Genomic DNA, 14,659 nt, shown 5'->3' with positions numbered 1-14,659 from the left:
AAGGTTTTAGACGGGTATGAACAGGAGAGAACTCTGGGTGACCTGGATTGTAACGAGTAATTGTGGTTTAACATTTTATCTCCAAAATCTGTGATTGCTATCACCTACTTTAGCAAAGTGCTTTTCATTTATATTTATTTTCAAAAATCGACTTCTCTCTGATCTTTACTTAAAAAAAGGATCCTTAGAAGAGTATAGAGGCTTTTGTGGATCGAGTCTGTAGATAACATTCTCTGAGATATTTTGTTAAGGATCGCAACTTTCTTTGAAAAGCTAATGCTATTTAGCGAGGAATTTTTATTCACCGCTTCCGATAAATGAAGGCGTTATATGATTCAGAAAGGTTGAAGGAGTGTAAAATTCACGCGCGCGCGTTCAAAAAACGCCTTCATGGCATTGATTCTTTTTTTCGTATGAACGACTCTCGAGAAGAAAGTGACTAAGGTAACTCTTCTGGCGATGGCTCTTAGATGCTTTATAACCAAGCAATTTAATAAAGAAAATACACTTGATATATGTATGTACTTAAAAAAACTAGATTTTAGAACATTAACGCACAGAAAAAGAAAAAAAAATCCCTACGTTTCAATGAGAAAACCCACCTTTCTCAATGACAGAGAATCGATGCGCAGAAAAGTTTGGAAAAAAAATTTGCACGTTTACATCTGTGTTTTAAAATGTAGATAATGATTTATTTAAGCGTAAAGATTTATGTATCTCTCTCTATGCATGCATGCGTTGTGACATTTATATAAGGGAATGAAATAGAAGAAGTGTCTCTATGAATAAATAACGGATAGAAGAGCTCTCAATTGATCGATTATTGAATTATGATGATAATGTACACCTAAATACCTATTATTCACCTAAATACATACTTTTTTCTCGATAGTCGTTGATGAGAATTATTGATCGTGAAGGCGTTTTTCGAACGCGCGCGTGTGAATTTTACGCTCGTTCAACCTTTTTTAATCACGTGACGCCTTCATTTATCGAAAGAGTTGAATGTAACTTCTTCGCTAGCAAGCATTAGCTTTTCAAAGAAAGCTGCGATCCTTAACCAAAGTATCTCAGAAAATACTATCCACAAACTCGATCACCAAAAGCATCTGCGCGCAATATTCACGAAGGCCTCAGTAGATTTTTCGCACAATTTGTGCATTGCGGGTGACTCCCGTAAAAGTTATCACCGTGGCTAGTCCCAGTATACTTAAAAAAAAAATGCCTCTACACTCTTCCAAGGATATTTTTAAAAGCAAAGATCAGAGAGAAGTCAATTTACGAGCACATATACGAGTGAATACATAATGTTCACCTAAAAAATATAAAATACATATAAAAAAATTGGTATCCCAAAATTATAGTGACATCTTGGCTGGCCCATGGGCTAATAACGGCAAGAAGTGTTTCTTCGATGGGATTCGCTCTAATTTATTGCTTATCGTGGCGCTGCCTCCTCCATTGCCGTCTCCAGCCTTCCGTGGCCATATTGGTTTGTCCGCATTGGTGAAGTAGAGCGTGCGGCGATCCGTTTGCTTGATGAGCTGTGCAATGGACGTTCTGGTGCGCCGCTGGCGCCGCCCACCGGAAGAGTGAGGCACTACGAGCGGGAAATGGGGTCTACGTAGCCTCCAAGATGCAAGTGTAGACCGGAACACAATCTCATATCCCACATTTATTTAGACTGCGACCTACGCGAAATACAAGTCTTTTACCAATGGTACCCTCATGTATTGGTTTCAATAAATTGAAACTGTTGTATTTTGTCTCGCGTCACAATTAATGTGCCAATTCAATTTCATCAAAAATATTTACGCAGCAGGGCATTTAGTGCTATTTTATACGGATTTTTACGAAATAATTACAAGAAAACTATAAAAAGCGTCGTCGATTCCTAAAGATTCATAAGGCTATGTTGGAGTAGCAAAAACATTATGTATGTTGGAACGGCTTATTTTCTGGGCCAATTCTATTTCGTTTACTAGATTAATGCATAATTGTACCTTAAGAATAATAACGTGGCACACTATATTGGTAAAAAATTCCGATGGACGTATTTCCTTAAAGGAAGAGCCAATATGTTTAAATTTACAATAAGTCATTCTACAAAAATAGGATTAAGCCGACATCGGATTTTAGGACGCAGGAAAAGTAAGGAAGCGATTTATCAGAACTTCCATTTGGAGTATGCTCCTATACGGAAGTGAGGCATGGACAATGACCTAAGCGGAGAAAGCAAGGGTAGAGGCCTTCGAAATGTGGTGCTGCAGAGGAATGATTAAGATCAAATGGATCGACGAAGTTAGTAACGAGGAAGTCCTAAGAAGGGTAGGAGAGAAGAGAAGTCTCATGAAAACCTTAATAAGGAGACGGAACAATAAAATCGGCTACGTCTTGGTACATGATGGCCGGATGAAGACATTCGTCGAGGGACAAGTGGAAGGCAAGAACGGAAAAGGAAGACCTCGAGCAAAATACATGGAACAAGTAAAGAGAGATGTGTAAGAGAAGAAATACGTAGGAGTGAAAAGATTAGCTGATAGGAGAATAGAGTTGAGAGCTGCGTCAAACCAATCCAAGGATTGTTGACCAGTGATGATGATGATTCAAATATTTAACATGGAAAGCAATGGAGGACTTATGGTAGTGACCGCTGGGAGCCGCTCTGGGCGACCGAAGCCGATCGTTTTTTCCCCTGGCAGAGTTCACATACCACTCAATTGCGGAACAACTAGAAGAGATAGAGACTTGCGGGTTTCTTTATTGTATTCAGAAGACGTGTATACACATTTAGGAAAGACATAAATTGTAATATGTCCTCAGGTAATCGAGAAAATCAAGTTGGACTTTGGTCAATTATAACTTGCCTCCAAGCTAAAACATAAGAATTTTTAAACCGTCTATCTGTGGCTACACTTTTCTTCCACAACCACCTTGAGAACCACAGTTCTATGTGAATTCGCTTGGCCTTAAATGTCTCAACCCTCGAGTACTGCAGGCCCAAAACGGCGACAAAGGACGTGATTCGGGCCAATTCGAATTTCTTACTTCCCCTCACCCCGCATCGCCCTCCAAACTACGGCAACGTCGCAGAAAGTGAAATGGGGACCGCTCCCCTTCTCCCTCAAACGAAGGCCCACCTTTCAAGCTCTCCCCAGTCGCAGTCAACGCAGGGAGATTCACTAACGAGTATCAGATTAGTACTCTTAGCTGTAGGGGCTTTCTCTAACTCAACCACATGCTTTCGATAGCGCGCTGTTAACGAAAGTCTTGTTTTGCAACGACACCCGCTTTGCGAAAACCCGTTTCTCTAACTCTTCCTAACGACAGCTCATCGATGCAAGGAATGGTAACAGCCTGTCGTTAGGCTACCGACGGAATAATACTTTTCACGGAGCCTGTGGAAGAGGCTAGGATTTTCGGCCAATCACAAGCAAGCTGCAACAATGGAAGAGATGAAGCCGGGAATTCGGAAGTGTTCAGAAAGATGGAGTCAACCACTGAGTGAGTACGCTATGAGTTAAATATCATTTTAATAATGTTATGCATCCTTTTATAAATGTGAACTATGGTTATTTCTTAATATGTAACGTGCGTGTAACATATGCATCTAAATTTATTTTATCTTTAATCATTAGCTACGGAGAAAGTGGAATTATATCACCATCTCCTTTCCGAGCACGCTTTGATGAATATGGTTTCGATTCTTACGTAGATAGCTTGCTTCGTATTTCATTTAATTTCGATGTGTTTTAGTAATGCTTCTTTTGGTTTGTAATCGTTTTTATATGGAAAATTTTTCGTGGCTGCAATTCAAGGGTTTTGAACTATCTTCCGAATTGAGAACACGTGTGATTTCATATAAAAGTGTACTACGGTAACCGAACATGGGTATTTCGTAACGGTGTGAATATGTAATATTTCTTAATATGTAACGTGTGTGTAACATATGCATCTAAATTTATTTTATCTTTAATCATTAGCTACGGAGAAATTGGAATTATATCACCATCTCCTTTCCGAGCACGCTTTGATGAATATGGTTTCGATTCTTACGTAGATAGCTTGCTTCGTATTTCATTTAATTTCGATGTGTTTTGGTAATGCTTCTTTTGGTTTGTAATCGTGTAAAATAATACCGAGAAATGATACTGATGTGTATAGAGATCTAGAGAAAGTTTTGGTATATCCATAGTTGTATAATGTATGTGTATATTGAGTGCCTATGAAATATAGTGATTTCAACGAAGATAATTCATCAAGTACAGATATGGAAGGAGATTTATGAATAATTTATATTTATTTTCGAGTAGATTCGACATGATGAATGAAGCCACCCCAGCAAAGAAGTGCAGGCAAGGGCGAAGGAGTGAACGCCAGGTGGAGGCCATGGTTGAATACTTTATCAGTCATCCCCATGTGGCTAGTGGGAAATTTGTAGGCATGAATGGGAGGGAGAAGCTGGTGGGGAGTTGGGAGGAGTTAGCCGTGGAGCTGAATTCCCTTCAAAACCCCATGGCGAAGGAGAAAAATGTGAAGTCGTGGAAGGAGGTCAGTACTGAAATAATGGAGACTCAGTTGTTTCATGCCTTTAGGATTTTACTGATAAAACTATGGAATTAAAGAGTTTCTAAAATAAAAATGGATTTTCATAGTAAGTGCAGTGCACACCATAAAAAAAATTGATTTGGTGGTGTTAATACTTTTCCTGATCTTCAAGGAATTTCAATAACGTACTGAAAATTGGGGTTTTATATTCAGTGATGTAATTATGGTTTAGCTCGCAAGATTACCAGCAAAGTGTAACTGATACCTGCAAGTATTATTTATTTAGAAATGCTTAGTTATTCATTTTAGTTCATTTGAATGTACTACTTGTTGGTTTGTGATGGTATAATAATTGCAAAAGAGGATGGATGGATGTCGAAGCATACCGTGAAGTTATTTTCTTGTGCAAATTTATGTTGGTGCTAATACCATATCCATTCATTAATGTGGTGTAAATGAGGTATCTTATATCCACTTGTGTGCTATTCTTGCAGTGCTGGAGGGACCTGAAATCAAGAACCTCGAAGAAGGCAGCAGCATTGAGGGTAGCCAGGAGAAAAACTGGCAATGCTGAAATTGATCTCCCTCCTCTAACTGCCCTTGATAACAAGGTACTGGGCATTATGGGGTGGGATTACGCTGAGGGAATGGCGGAATGTCCAGATGCCTTTCCAGAGGAACAGGTAATTAATCAAAATCCTATGGAAATAATTATAACTTTCAATAAAATATATATTTAATATTTAAGTTATTGGACACTTACTGACAGTGAAACTTTGGCAATTCAGGACCAGGCGATCGATAAGCTGATGGGTGGAGATGACAGTGTGTTAAATGCCTTGCCAGTGTCAATGACTGCCAGAGAGGGAGATATGCCAGGTATTTCAGTAATTTTTATATATGATATTACTTAGCACTACATCTTAAGAATATTTAACGTCTCCATATTTTATCATAAAAATATGCCCCCCCCCCTAATAATTTCATTATGGTCTTCATTGCTATTTCAGATCCAATGCTTTTAGAAGAAGATGAAATAGAATTGCCAGTGGTAATCGAGGTGATTGAAGATGCAGCACCTGTGGAACAAGGAGAGAGTCCCTCTGTTGCCATAAAAAGAAAAGGTAATGATAAAACCATTTCTATATCCAATGATTCAGGATTTTCATCTGTTGCATGTATCTTGTATACATATTCCTTCCAACTTTCTCTTACTTCCACTTGTTCGCATATCATTTTACCTTCCTTATCTTCAATGTCTCTAATTCTTGCTCTTCCTCTATTTCCTTGAGAACCACAGTTCTATGTGAATTCGCTTGGCCTTAAATGTCTCAACCCTCGAGTACTGCAGGCCCAAAACGGCGACAAAGGACGTGATTCGGGCCAATTCGAATTTCTTACTTCCCCTCACCCCGCATCGCCCTCCAAACTACGGCAACGTCGCAGAAAGTGAAATGGGGACCGCTCCCCTTCTCCCTCAAACGAAGGCCCACCTTTCAAGCTCTCCCCAGTCGCAGTCAACGCAGGGAGATTCACTAACGAGTATCAGATTAGTACTCTTAGCTGTAGGGGCTTTCTCTAACTCAACCACATGCTTTCGATAGCGCGCTGTTAACGAAAGTCTTGTTTTGCAACGACACCCGCTTTGCGAAAACCCGTTTCTCTAACTCTTCCTAACGACAGCTCATCGATGCAAGGAATGGTAACAGCCTGTCGTTAGGCTACCGACGGAATAATACTTTTCACGGAGCCTGTGGAAGAGGCTAGGATTTTCGGCCAATCACAAGCAAGCTGCAACAATGGAAGAGATGAAGCCGGGAATTCGGAAGTGTTCAGAAAGATGGAGTCAACCACTGAGTGAGTACGCTATGAGTTAAATATCATTTTAATAATGTTATGCATCCTTTTATAAATGTGAACTATGGTTATTTCTTAATATGTAACGTGCGTGTAACATATGCATCTAAATTTATTTTATCTTTAATCATTAGCTACGGAGAAAGTGGAATTATATCACCATCTCCTTTCCGAGCACGCTTTGATGAATATGGTTTCGATTCTTACGTAGATAGCTTGCTTCGTATTTCATTTAATTTCGATGTGTTTTAGTAATGCTTCTTTTGGTTTGTAATCGTTTTTATATGGAAAATTTTTCGTGGCTGCAATTCAAGGGTTTTGAACTATCTTCCGAATTGAGAACACGTGTGATTTCATATAAAAGTGTACTACGGTAACCGAACATGGGTATTTCGTAACGGTGTGAATATGTAATATTTCTTAATATGTAACGTGTGTGTAACATATGCATCTAAATTTATTTTATCTTTAATCATTAGCTACGGAGAAATTGGAATTATATCACCATCTCCTTTCCGAGCACGCTTTGATGAATATGGTTTCGATTCTTACGTAGATAGCTTGCTTCGTATTTCATTTAATTTCGATGTGTTTTGGTAATGCTTCTTTTGGTTTGTAATCGTGTAAAATAATACCGAGAAATGATACTGATGTGTATAGAGATCTAGAGAAAGTTTTGGTATATCCATAGTTGTATAATGTATGTGTATATTGAGTGCCTATGAAATATAGTGATTTCAACGAAGATAATTCATCAAGTACAGATATGGAAGGAGATTTATGAATAATTTATATTTATTTTCGAGTAGATTCGACATGATGAATGAAGCCACCCCAGCAAAGAAGTGCAGGCAAGGGCGAAGGAGTGAACGCCAGGTGGAGGCCATGGTTGAATACTTTATCAGTCATCCCCATGTGGCTAGTGGGAAATTTGTAGGCATGAATGGGAGGGAGAAGCTGGTGGGGAGTTGGGAGGAGTTAGCCGTGGAGCTGAATTCCCTTCAAAACCCCATGGCGAAGGAGAAAAATGTGAAGTCGTGGAAGGAGGTCAGTACTGAAATAATGGAGACTCAGTTGTTTCATGCCTTTAGGATTTTACTGATAAAACTATGGAATTAAAGAGTTTCTAAAATAAAAATGGATTTTCATAGTAAGTGCAGTGCACACCATAAAAAAAATTGATTTGGTGGTGTTAATACTTTTCCTGATCTTCAAGGAATTTCAATAACGTACTGAAAATTGGGGTTTTATATTCAGTGATGTAATTATGGTTTAGCTCGCAAGATTACCAGCAAAGTGTAACTGATACCTGCAAGTATTATTTATTTAGAAATGCTTAGTTATTCATTTTAGTTCATTTGAATGTACTACTTGTTGGTTTGTGATGGTATAATAATTGCAAAAGAGGATGGATGGATGTCGAAGCATACCGTGAAGTTATTTTCTTGTGCAAATTTATGTTGGTGCTAATACCATATCCATTCATTAATGTGGTGTAAATGAGGTATCTTATATCCACTTGTGTGCTATTCTTGCAGTGCTGGAGGGACCTGAAATCAAGAACCTCGAAGAAGGCAGCAGCATTGAGGGTAGCCAGGAGAAAAACTGGCAATGCTGAAATTGATCTCCCTCCTCTAACTGCCCTTGATAACAAGGTACTGGGCATTATGGGGTGGGATTACGCTGAGGGAATGGCGGAATGTCCAGATGCCTTTCCAGAGGAACAGGTAATTAATCAAAATCCTATGGAAATAATTATAACTTTCAATAAAATATATATTTAATATTTAAGTTATTGGACACTTACTGACAGTGAAACTTTGGCAATTCAGGACCAGGCGATCGATAAGCTGATGGGTGGAGATGACAGTGTGTTAAATGCCTTGCCAGTGTCAATGACTGCCAGAGAGGGAGATATGCCAGGTATTTCAGTAATTTTTATATATGATATTACTTAGCACTACATCTTAAGAATATTTAACGTCTCCATATTTTATCATAAAAATATGCCCCCCCCCCTAATAATTTCATTATGGTCTTCATTGCTATTTCAGATCCAATGCTTTTAGAAGAAGATGAAATAGAATTGCCAGTGGTAATCGAGGTGATTGAAGATGCAGCACCTGTGGAACAAGGAGAGAGTCCCTCTGTTGCCATAAAAAGAAAAGGTAATGATAAAACCATTTCTATATCCAATGATTCAGGATTTTCATCTGTTGCATGTATCTTGTATACATATTCCTTCCAACTTTCTCTTACTTCCACTTGTTCGCATATCATTTTACCTTCCTTATCTTCAATGTCTCTAATTCTTGCTCTTCCTCTATTTCCTTGAGAACCACAGTTCTATGTGAATTCGCTTGGCCTTAAATGTCTCAACCCTCGAGTACTGCAGGCCCAAAACGGCGACAAAGGACGTGATTCGGGCCAATTCGAATTTCTTACTTCCCCTCACCCCGCATCGCCCTCCAAACTACGGCAACGTCGCAGAAAGTGAAATGGGGACCGCTCCCCTTCTCCCTCAAACGAAGGCCCACCTTTCAAGCTCTCCCCAGTCGCAGTCAACGCAGGGAGATTCACTAACGAGTATCAGATTAGTACTCTTAGCTGTAGGGGCTTTCTCTAACTCAACCACATGCTTTCGATAGCGCGCTGTTAACGAAAGTCTTGTTTTGCAACGACACCCGCTTTGCGAAAACCCGTTTCTCTAACTCTTCCTAACGACAGCTCATCGATGCAAGGAATGGTAACAGCCTGTCGTTAGGCTACCGACGGAATAATACTTTTCACGGAGCCTGTGGAAGAGGCTAGGATTTTCGGCCAATCACAAGCAAGCTGCAACAATGGAAGAGATGAAGCCGGGAATTCGGAAGTGTTCAGAAAGATGGAGTCAACCACTGAGTGAGTACGCTATGAGTTAAATATCATTTTAATAATGTTATGCATCCTTTTATAAATGTGAACTATGGTTATTTCTTAATATGTAACGTGCGTGTAACATATGCATCTAAATTTATTTTATCTTTAATCATTAGCTACGGAGAAAGTGGAATTATATCACCATCTCCTTTCCGAGCACGCTTTGATGAATATGGTTTCGATTCTTACGTAGATAGCTTGCTTCGTATTTCATTTAATTTCGATGTGTTTTAGTAATGCTTCTTTTGGTTTGTAATCGTTTTTATATGGAAAATTTTTCGTGGCTGCAATTCAAGGGTTTTGAACTATCTTCCGAATTGAGAACACGTGTGATTTCATATAAAAGTGTACTACGGTAACCGAACATGGGTATTTCGTAACGGTGTGAATATGTAATATTTCTTAATATGTAACGTGTGTGTAACATATGCATCTAAATTTATTTTATCTTTAATCATTAGCTACGGAGAAATTGGAATTATATCACCATCTCCTTTCCGAGCACGCTTTGATGAATATGGTTTCGATTCTTACGTAGATAGCTTGCTTCGTATTTCATTTAATTTCGATGTGTTTTGGTAATGCTTCTTTTGGTTTGTAATCGTGTAAAATAATACCGAGAAATGATACTGATGTGTATAGAGATCTAGAGAAAGTTTTGGTATATCCATAGTTGTATAATGTATGTGTATATTGAGTGCCTATGAAATATAGTGATTTCAACGAAGATAATTCATCAAGTACAGATATGGAAGGAGATTTATGAATAATTTATATTTATTTTCGAGTAGATTCGACATGATGAATGAAGCCACCCCAGCAAAGAAGTGCAGGCAAGGGCGAAGGAGTGAACGCCAGGTGGAGGCCATGGTTGAATACTTTATCAGTCATCCCCATGTGGCTAGTGGGAAATTTGTAGGCATGAATGGGAGGGAGAAGCTGGTGGGGAGTTGGGAGGAGTTAGCCGTGGAGCTGAATTCCCTTCAAAACCCCATGGCGAAGGAGAAAAATGTGAAGTCGTGGAAGGAGGTCAGTACTGAAATAATGGAGACTCAGTTGTTTCATGCCTTTAGGATTTTACTGATAAAACTATGGAATTAAAGAGTTTCTAAAATAAAAATGGATTTTCATAGTAAGTGCAGTGCACACCATAAAAAAAATTGATTTGGTGGTGTTAATACTTTTCCTGATCTTCAAGGAATTTCAATAACGTACTGAAAATTGGGGTTTTATATTCAGTGATGTAATTATGGTTTAGCTCGCAAGATTACCAGCAAAGTGTAACTGATACCTGCAAGTATTATTTATTTAGAAATGCTTAGTTATTCATTTTAGTTCATTTGAATGTACTACTTGTTGGTTTGTGATGGTATAATAATTGCAAAAGAGGATGGATGGATGTCGAAGCATACCGTGAAGTTATTTTCTTGTGCAAATTTATGTTGGTGCTAATACCATATCCATTCATTAATGTGGTGTAAATGAGGTATCTTATATCCACTTGTGTGCTATTCTTGCAGTGCTGGAGGGACCTGAAATCAAGAACCTCGAAGAAGGCAGCAGCATTGAGGGTAGCCAGGAGAAAAACTGGCAATGCTGAAATTGATCTCCCTCCTCTAACTGCCCTTGATAACAAGGTACTGGGCATTATGGGGTGGGATTACGCTGAGGGAATGGCGGAATGTCCAGATGCCTTTCCAGAGGAACAGGTAATTAATCAAAATCCTATGGAAATAATTATAACTTTCAATAAAATATATATTTAATATTTAAGTTATTGGACACTTACTGACAGTGAAACTTTGGCAATTCAGGACCAGGCGATCGATAAGCTGATGGGTGGAGATGACAGTGTGTTAAATGCCTTGCCAGTGTCAATGACTGCCAGAGAGGGAGATATGCCAGGTATTTCAGTAATTTTTATATATGATATTACTTAGCACTACATCTTAAGAATATTTAACGTCTCCATATTTTATCATAAAAATATGCCCCCCCCCCTAATAATTTCATTATGGTCTTCATTGCTATTTCAGATCCAATGCTTTTAGAAGAAGATGAAATAGAATTGCCAGTGGTAATCGAGGTGATTGAAGATGCAGCACCTGTGGAACAAGGAGAGAGTCCCTCTGTTGCCATAAAAAGAAAAGGTAATGATAAAACCATTTCTATATCCAATGATTCAGGATTTTCATCTGTTGCATGTATCTTGTATACATATTCCTTCCAACTTTCTCTTACTTCCACTTGTTCGCATATCATTTTACCTTCCTTATCTTCAATGTCTCTAATTCTTGCTCTTCCTCTATTTCCCTTCCATGTAATATCCTTCCCCTTCTTATTCATTACATCGTATTGACCTTTTCTCTCCAATTCTTCCAAAACTTCACATTCGCTTGATAACCATTTCTCCTCCGCCTTCTGTGTTTCCCTTTTCAGCTCATTGTTTAAAGTCCTGTTCAATGGCACAACAATGTGTCATAGAACAAGCATACTCTCTGGTATTATTCTTATATGTCCTCCTCCCTTTCATTTTAGCTAACATTCCTTCAGTAACCCATGGTTTCCTTGGTCTTCTTCCTTTATAATATCCTACTTCTTCTATTGCTGTTTTAAACATACCGTTCTTTATTCTTTCTCATGTCACATCACTGTTTTCATCCATGACTTTTCCTTCTGTTATTGCTTGTGAAAACTTACTACCTATACTTTCCTGTATTTCTTTCACTCTTTCCATATTCCACTTCTTAACCCGTTTTCCTTCTCCCAATTTCTTCAATCTTACTCTTCCATCATTGGAAGTACATGATCACTATTAATATCTGCTCCGGGTAGGCTTTTTACTTTCTTCACTGCATTTGTATATCTTTCCTCCACTTGTATACAGTCAATTCGGTAATGCCATTTATTAACTGGCGAAATCCATGTGTATCTTCTTCTTTTATGATTTTCAAAAAAGGTATTTGCTATAACTAACATATTCTTCCTGCAAAAAACTATTAATTTTTCTCCTCTTTCATTCCTTTTCCCCAATCCAAATTTTCCCACTTCTCTCCCTTCTCCGACTACAGCATTCCAATCTCCCATTATTATCTTACAGCAGTTCACCTCATCTTCAATTGCCCTCTATATATTCTCATATACCCTTTCAATGTATTCATTGCTGTGAGCTGATGTTGGCACATATACATGGGCGATGACTTAATCTTTTGGTAGCATTTTAATCCTGAAAACTATTAATCTATCATCAACAAATAAAACCTTATCTGTACGCACTTGGCTATCCTATTCTTCATAATTATCCCTACTCTGTTTCTCCCTAATTGATTCCCTGAATTACGCAAGGTATTTTCACCACTGGTAACTTCCCCTTGGCCCTTCCATCTCACTTCACTCAATCCTATCAAATCCATCCTGTTTATCTCCATCTCCTTTTTGAGGTTTTCCAGTTTCCCTCTTTGAAACAATGTCCTCACATTCCACGTTCTTTTCCCAAAATTTTGTTGTCTTCTTTGATGTTGATGTTGTCATCTTTGATGAAATAAGAAATACCTTATGTTTTTTATTATACATAAAAGTATTTTTCTAGATGACTTTAAAATGATTTTACAATTTTCAACAGGTTGGCAGGAAAGACCATTGTCTGGTTAGTTCCGAAATGCGAGGGAAAAATTCACAGCGTTGGCTTCTCGCAACGAGGACAATATGGAGGTGAGTTGTTGTGTTAACATTAATTGATCCATTTTGGTATAATTTTATTTCATCAGTGGTCATGGGTTGACAACAATTGTGAAAAAGAGGGTACTTGCTCCCCTACCACTAGAGATGAATTTAATTTATTTTATCCTGTCGAAATTTGATCAAAAGGTGAGGGTTAGGTGTCCTGTTTACTAAGGAGTTCTAATACCAATCATGGCATTGCCTGTTTTATAACCAGATACATAGTGTACTCAGAAAAGTTCCTAAAAATTGATGATTTAAAATGCCATGTTTTTTGTTACCCATGGTGTTTTAATCCACCTAGGCAATAAATTTCTTTCTTATGCCTTTAAAATAGGTATATAAAACATGATGAGTAATCCCTTGAGTCTTTGTGATGACCTTGTGACTTATCATAGGTACAGTTTGCATTCAATCCTTCAAGGATAATAACATACCTGTCCTAGTAGTAACTGTAGTGGTATTAGGTGTTTTACTTGGCTATTACATGTATTGTGTTTTCATGAGACCATTTCAAACAACTATTTTATGTAATAAAATATTATTGCCTAGTTTTATGACTCATTAGGCTTTTCTTCTATCTCTTTGCAGAGGCTAGCCATGGCAGTAGAGGCCAATACGGAGGCCACAAAGGGATTGCAAGTGCTCATAGAAAAGCAGATTCAGGTGATGCAGGACATAAAGGAGACTATCAGCGAGCAGGCGAAAGCAAATAATAACTTAGCGGCAGCTATTGCCATGCTATCCACTGAAATTAATAAAAACTGATTTACTCTCACATTTTACATTCTTTTTTGTTACAGCAAACACTTAATATTCTCCATTACCTTTCGACAAACTCCCTATTCTTCATTATCATGGGAGAAAATAGTATTTTGAAGTTAAATGAGTGTGCAACTGCTAGCATTAGTATTTTGATGTTATGGTAAATAGTTCAATGTTTGCTGATTATAGCTTCTGACCTTAGGAGGATAATGTGCATGCTTCTGTAGAAAGAGCCCAAAATCATTAAATGCCATCTTCATGTGATCTCTTGTTAGCTGTTATTTGGGCTATGACTTAATCTTTGGGCCGCATTTTAATCCTTCACACTTACAAATCAAAAGACATAAAAGATAAGGTTGTTGTTCGTCAAACTTTTCTACATGAATGCTTCCCTAGCATAGTAGGAACTTTGCCTCTTACCAATCAGTTACAGTGAGGAAATCCTGGTGATAAATAATCTTTCATTGCTCTAAAGAATATTTAATTATGTTACCTTCTGCTCAGTACCTACTTGATTGGTGCAGCGAATCCATTGGACATAAACAATTTTTTTTCGGGTCACCGTTGAGTTAAGAGAGCATGAGTTGATTAGTTGTAGACATAAAATAGCTTGAGGAGTGTTCCTGGTAATCGGACTAGATGATTTATACCCATTGAAATATTCCTATATCAGATTAGTAGACTATGAGAATGATGGAAAATTAAAAAAGGGACATTAATAAATGCAAGACATGGCAGTCTACATAGACCTGCATTCAGTCAACTTCCCATTGTAATTAATGAGACAGTTTGGGAGAATTTTGACACTCATTCTGGAATACTTCTGATTAGTTACTCTTCTCTGTAGTCT

At 38.0% G+C, this 14,659-nt stretch overlaps 3 protein-coding genes across 4 annotated transcripts; all 3 read left to right on the top strand.

Moving 5' to 3' along the window:
• Positions 1-3,222: 3,222 nt before the first annotated feature.
• Positions 3,223-6,254, top strand: LOC124154107. The gene is made up of 6 exons (XM_046527629.1): positions 3,223-3,504; positions 4,314-4,551; positions 5,043-5,231; positions 5,337-5,427; positions 5,559-5,672; positions 6,232-6,254. Exons 1-6 carry the CDS (start codon positions 3,488-3,490, stop codon positions 6,252-6,254), a joined length of 672 nt encoding a protein of 223 aa, XP_046383585.1. The 5' UTR covers positions 3,223-3,487.
• Positions 6,124-8,902, top strand: LOC124154099. The gene is made up of 6 exons (XM_046527617.1): positions 6,124-6,405; positions 7,215-7,452; positions 7,944-8,132; positions 8,238-8,328; positions 8,460-8,573; positions 8,742-8,902. Exons 1-6 carry the CDS (start codon positions 6,389-6,391, stop codon positions 8,900-8,902), a joined length of 810 nt encoding a protein of 269 aa, XP_046383573.1. The 5' UTR covers positions 6,124-6,388.
• A 122-nt stretch (positions 8,903-9,024) lies between these two features.
• Positions 9,025-14,073, top strand: LOC124173741. 2 transcript variants are annotated; one of them, XM_046553102.1, is made up of 7 exons: positions 9,025-9,306; positions 10,116-10,353; positions 10,845-11,033; positions 11,139-11,229; positions 11,361-11,474; positions 12,947-13,035; positions 13,636-14,073. In XM_046553102.1, the coding sequence occupies exons 1-6, from the start codon at positions 9,290-9,292 to the stop codon at positions 12,973-12,975; spliced, it is 678 nt and encodes a 225-aa protein (XP_046409058.1). In that variant the 5' UTR covers positions 9,025-9,289; the 3' UTR covers positions 12,976-13,035; positions 13,636-14,073. The 2 variants fall into 2 exon arrangements, with proteins under 2 accessions (XP_046409058.1, XP_046409057.1); XM_046553101.1 differs by having other exon boundaries at positions 9,025-10,353.
• Positions 14,074-14,659: the final 586 nt, after the last annotated feature.

The sequence above is a fragment of the Ischnura elegans genome, chromosome 1 (assembly GCF_921293095.1).
Source record: "Ischnura elegans chromosome 1, ioIscEleg1.1, whole genome shotgun sequence".
NCBI lineage: Eukaryota > Metazoa > Arthropoda > Insecta > Odonata > Coenagrionidae > Ischnura > Ischnura elegans.
Note: the sequence above shows the minus strand (reverse complement) of the source record. Positions and strands in the feature narration are given on the sequence as shown.

Excerpts from the sequence above, each read along its gene's own strand:
- LOC124154107 (XM_046527629.1), top strand. Across the intron at positions 5,232-5,336 it reads ATGCCTTTCCAGAGGAACAG|GACCAGGCGATCGATAAGCT; the intron begins GTAATTAATCAA and ends TTGGCAATTCAG. Across the intron at positions 5,428-5,558 it reads CAGAGAGGGAGATATGCCAG|ATCCAATGCTTTTAGAAGAA; the intron begins GTATTTCAGTAA and ends TTGCTATTTCAG.
- LOC124154099 (XM_046527617.1), top strand. Across the intron at positions 8,133-8,237 it reads ATGCCTTTCCAGAGGAACAG|GACCAGGCGATCGATAAGCT; the intron begins GTAATTAATCAA and ends TTGGCAATTCAG. Across the intron at positions 8,574-8,741 it reads TGTTGCCATAAAAAGAAAAG|AACCACAGTTCTATGTGAAT; the intron begins GTAATGATAAAA and ends TATTTCCTTGAG.
- LOC124173741 (XM_046553101.1), top strand. The coding sequence starts at position 10,087 with ATGAATAATTTATATTTATTTTCGAGTAGATTCGACATGATGAATGAA. Across the intron at positions 11,034-11,138 it reads ATGCCTTTCCAGAGGAACAG|GACCAGGCGATCGATAAGCT; the intron begins GTAATTAATCAA and ends TTGGCAATTCAG. Across the intron at positions 11,230-11,360 it reads CAGAGAGGGAGATATGCCAG|ATCCAATGCTTTTAGAAGAA; the intron begins GTATTTCAGTAA and ends TTGCTATTTCAG.